Here is a 2,541-nt window from a genome sequence, read left to right on the forward strand (position 1 = left end):
CCGGCAACGGATCGCAACCCTCAGTGTCGCGCCCGTACCGGACTGGGACTGGCAACGGGATCGCAACCCTTGGTGTTGCGCCCACACCTCGCTCAGCCAGTGAGCGGCTGATCTGTATAGGATCCGAACCCTCGGCGGGAGCGCCGCCGTGCTCCCAAGCGGTGCACTGTGGCAGTGCGCCACCGGGCCGGCCCAACTGAACTTATTCTTTATGTCTAATCTGTCATTAATCCCATGTGTTGTACATGTATAAAAATTTTAGATATTGTATTTTACGTATCTGGAGTTTCACTTGGATCTTTTAAAAATCTTTAATTTCTCTTCTCATCATGTTCATGTTTTCATTTACATTATTGAGCATATTTGTATTTTTAATAGCTATTTTAAGGTACTTATCTGATAATTTCATCATTTCTTATTTTTTGTCTGTTTCTCATGCTTGATTCCCCCTTGCTCACACCAGGTTATCAGTCATATCTTCCAGCTTTTTAACATGTCTGGTGAGTCTTGATTAGATGCTAGACATTGTGAGTTTTACATAGTTGGGTGCTTGATTTTGCTGTATTCCTTTAAAGTGTGTTGGTGTTGCTCTTGCAAGCTAAGTTACTTGTAATCAACTTGATTCTTGATTCTGGAGATGCTTATGTTGTATATGTACTCATAAGGAAATAATTGTCACTGCTTCTGTTAGGTATCCCAGATGCTACCAGCCTAGGACCCTTTTGAGTTATTTTTTTTCAGCTTCATTTTGATCAGACTATTAAGGTAATATAAGTAACTTCCAATTTGTATAAATTCAAATCTTTACCTAAAAAGTCTAAGGACAGATTCTCTCCTGCCCCCCTCAACCTCCCCCAATATCCAGAACCAAGGCAAAACCAAAAAGGTCTTATTTTGTCCCTTTACCATTAGGAGGATTTTTTTCTAGTTTATCATTTCATACAGAGGTTAGAGCTTAGAGCTTTTGGCTTTATGTAGAGGACTCAGTTCTAACTCTCAAGAGTTTAAGGCATTCCAATGCCTTGTCTCCCAACCATCTTGACACGCTTGAAAGCTGATGTTCTATTTTCCTGATATAGATTTGGCTGTCAGGGGAAAACATTTCATTAGCACATGCCCATCACTGGAATTTTCAGTACGCTTAATTTTTTCTCCTAGGTATTCTTTTTACTTTATTATGAGCTAATTTATCATCTTATTATATGTGTGTTTCATCCAGCATTTCTAGGAATTTTGTAGTTAGATGACATTTTTTAATTTTTAGTCTGCTGAATTTTATGTTATTGCTTTTCTTGCCAACAAGATTCTAAAATTTCTCACTGTACTTGACCATTTTTATTTGTTTTTTGAAATTGTTCATATTATGTAAATATGAGGCCTTTTACAATATCACGCATTTCTTTAATTGTATGCATGATAACATGTTTCTCAATATCCAGTGCACTCCATAAGGCTTGCTGGAAGAGAAAGTCGGTTAGAAGAACCTTTTGCAAATGACATCTACCAGATAGTTGATGAAATTGCTTGTGTTCTGCTGCCAGTCATCCAGGATAAACCATTTGCATTTTTTGGACACAGGTATTTCAAATCTGTTTTAAAAGACAACTGGGGCAGTTTCTTCAATCACAAGTCCATGGTTAACATTGTTCCTTATTCTTGTGAGATGTATACCTTTTGTGTGGATTAAATAGCATGTGAGGTAATTATGACCAGTTATACCTTTTTTTATTTGAGGCAAAAAAAAGAAAAAAAACACAAAACCCAAAAAACCTAGACTTATAAAATTAAGACAATAAAAGCAACTTAATTTCATTTACTTTTAAAATTAAACATTTTGCAAATAGTATATGTTTCTTAAGCTGGTTGTGTAATTTTGAGTTTGGGTCATAGACCCTGGGTTGCTTAGTGCCTCTTAGCAGCTATGTGACCTTGGACAAATTCCTTAAGATTCTGAATTAGTTTCTTCCTATATACAGATGAAATAACAGTAGTTCCTAGTTGTGAGGATTAAATGAATAGTGATCATAAATAACTTGGTCTATAGTAAGGTATTAACAAATTTTGGCTACTATATTATATACTATTTATAAATATGATCAAGCAAAAATTAAAAAAATAAAAAGTACCTGTCATCCTGCCACCCAGATAACAATGTTTGAAAATGTTAATGTGGTTTCTCAGTATTTTTACATTATTGGGTTCCTGTTTCACATCTTTACCCAACTTTTTTCATTTAATGTTGCTATGAACTTCTTTCGGGGCCTAGAAGTATACATTGCTTCATGATTTGTTTTATTAATCTCCTTTCTAAAATATGAGTTATTTCTATCTTTTTCTGTTATAAACAACACTTTAATGAACACTCTTATAGAAAATTTAGTATAAATCTCTTATCAGTTTCTTAGGATAAATTCCCAGAATTTAAGTTGAATTACATACACGTTGTTAAAGTGTGTGATACATATTTCCCACTTAACTGCCCTTGGGCCGGCCCGGTGGTGCACTGCTACAGTGCGCCGCTTGGGAGCGTGGCGGTGCTCC

At 35.8% G+C, this 2,541-nt stretch overlaps 1 protein-coding gene across 1 annotated transcript in view; it reads left to right on the forward strand.

Moving 5' to 3' along the window:
• Nucleotides 1-493: 493 nt before the first annotated feature.
• Nucleotides 494-2,541, forward strand: part of OLAH (oleoyl-ACP hydrolase) — a gene marked incomplete at its 3' end in the record, with an annotated part of 4,709 nt that continues 2,661 nt past the window's right edge. Inside the window, exons 1-2 of the mRNA XM_008592464.1 lie at nucleotides 494-500; nucleotides 1,440-1,578. Coding sequence (XP_008590686.1) covers nucleotides 494-500; nucleotides 1,440-1,578 — 146 coding nt within the window. The remainder of the gene's footprint in view (nucleotides 501-1,439; nucleotides 1,579-2,541) is intronic.

The sequence above is a fragment of the Galeopterus variegatus genome, unplaced genomic scaffold (genome assembly GCF_000696425.1).
Source record: "Galeopterus variegatus unplaced genomic scaffold, G_variegatus-3.0.2 Scaffold7951, whole genome shotgun sequence".
Taxonomy (NCBI): domain Eukaryota; kingdom Metazoa; phylum Chordata; class Mammalia; order Dermoptera; family Cynocephalidae; genus Galeopterus; species Galeopterus variegatus.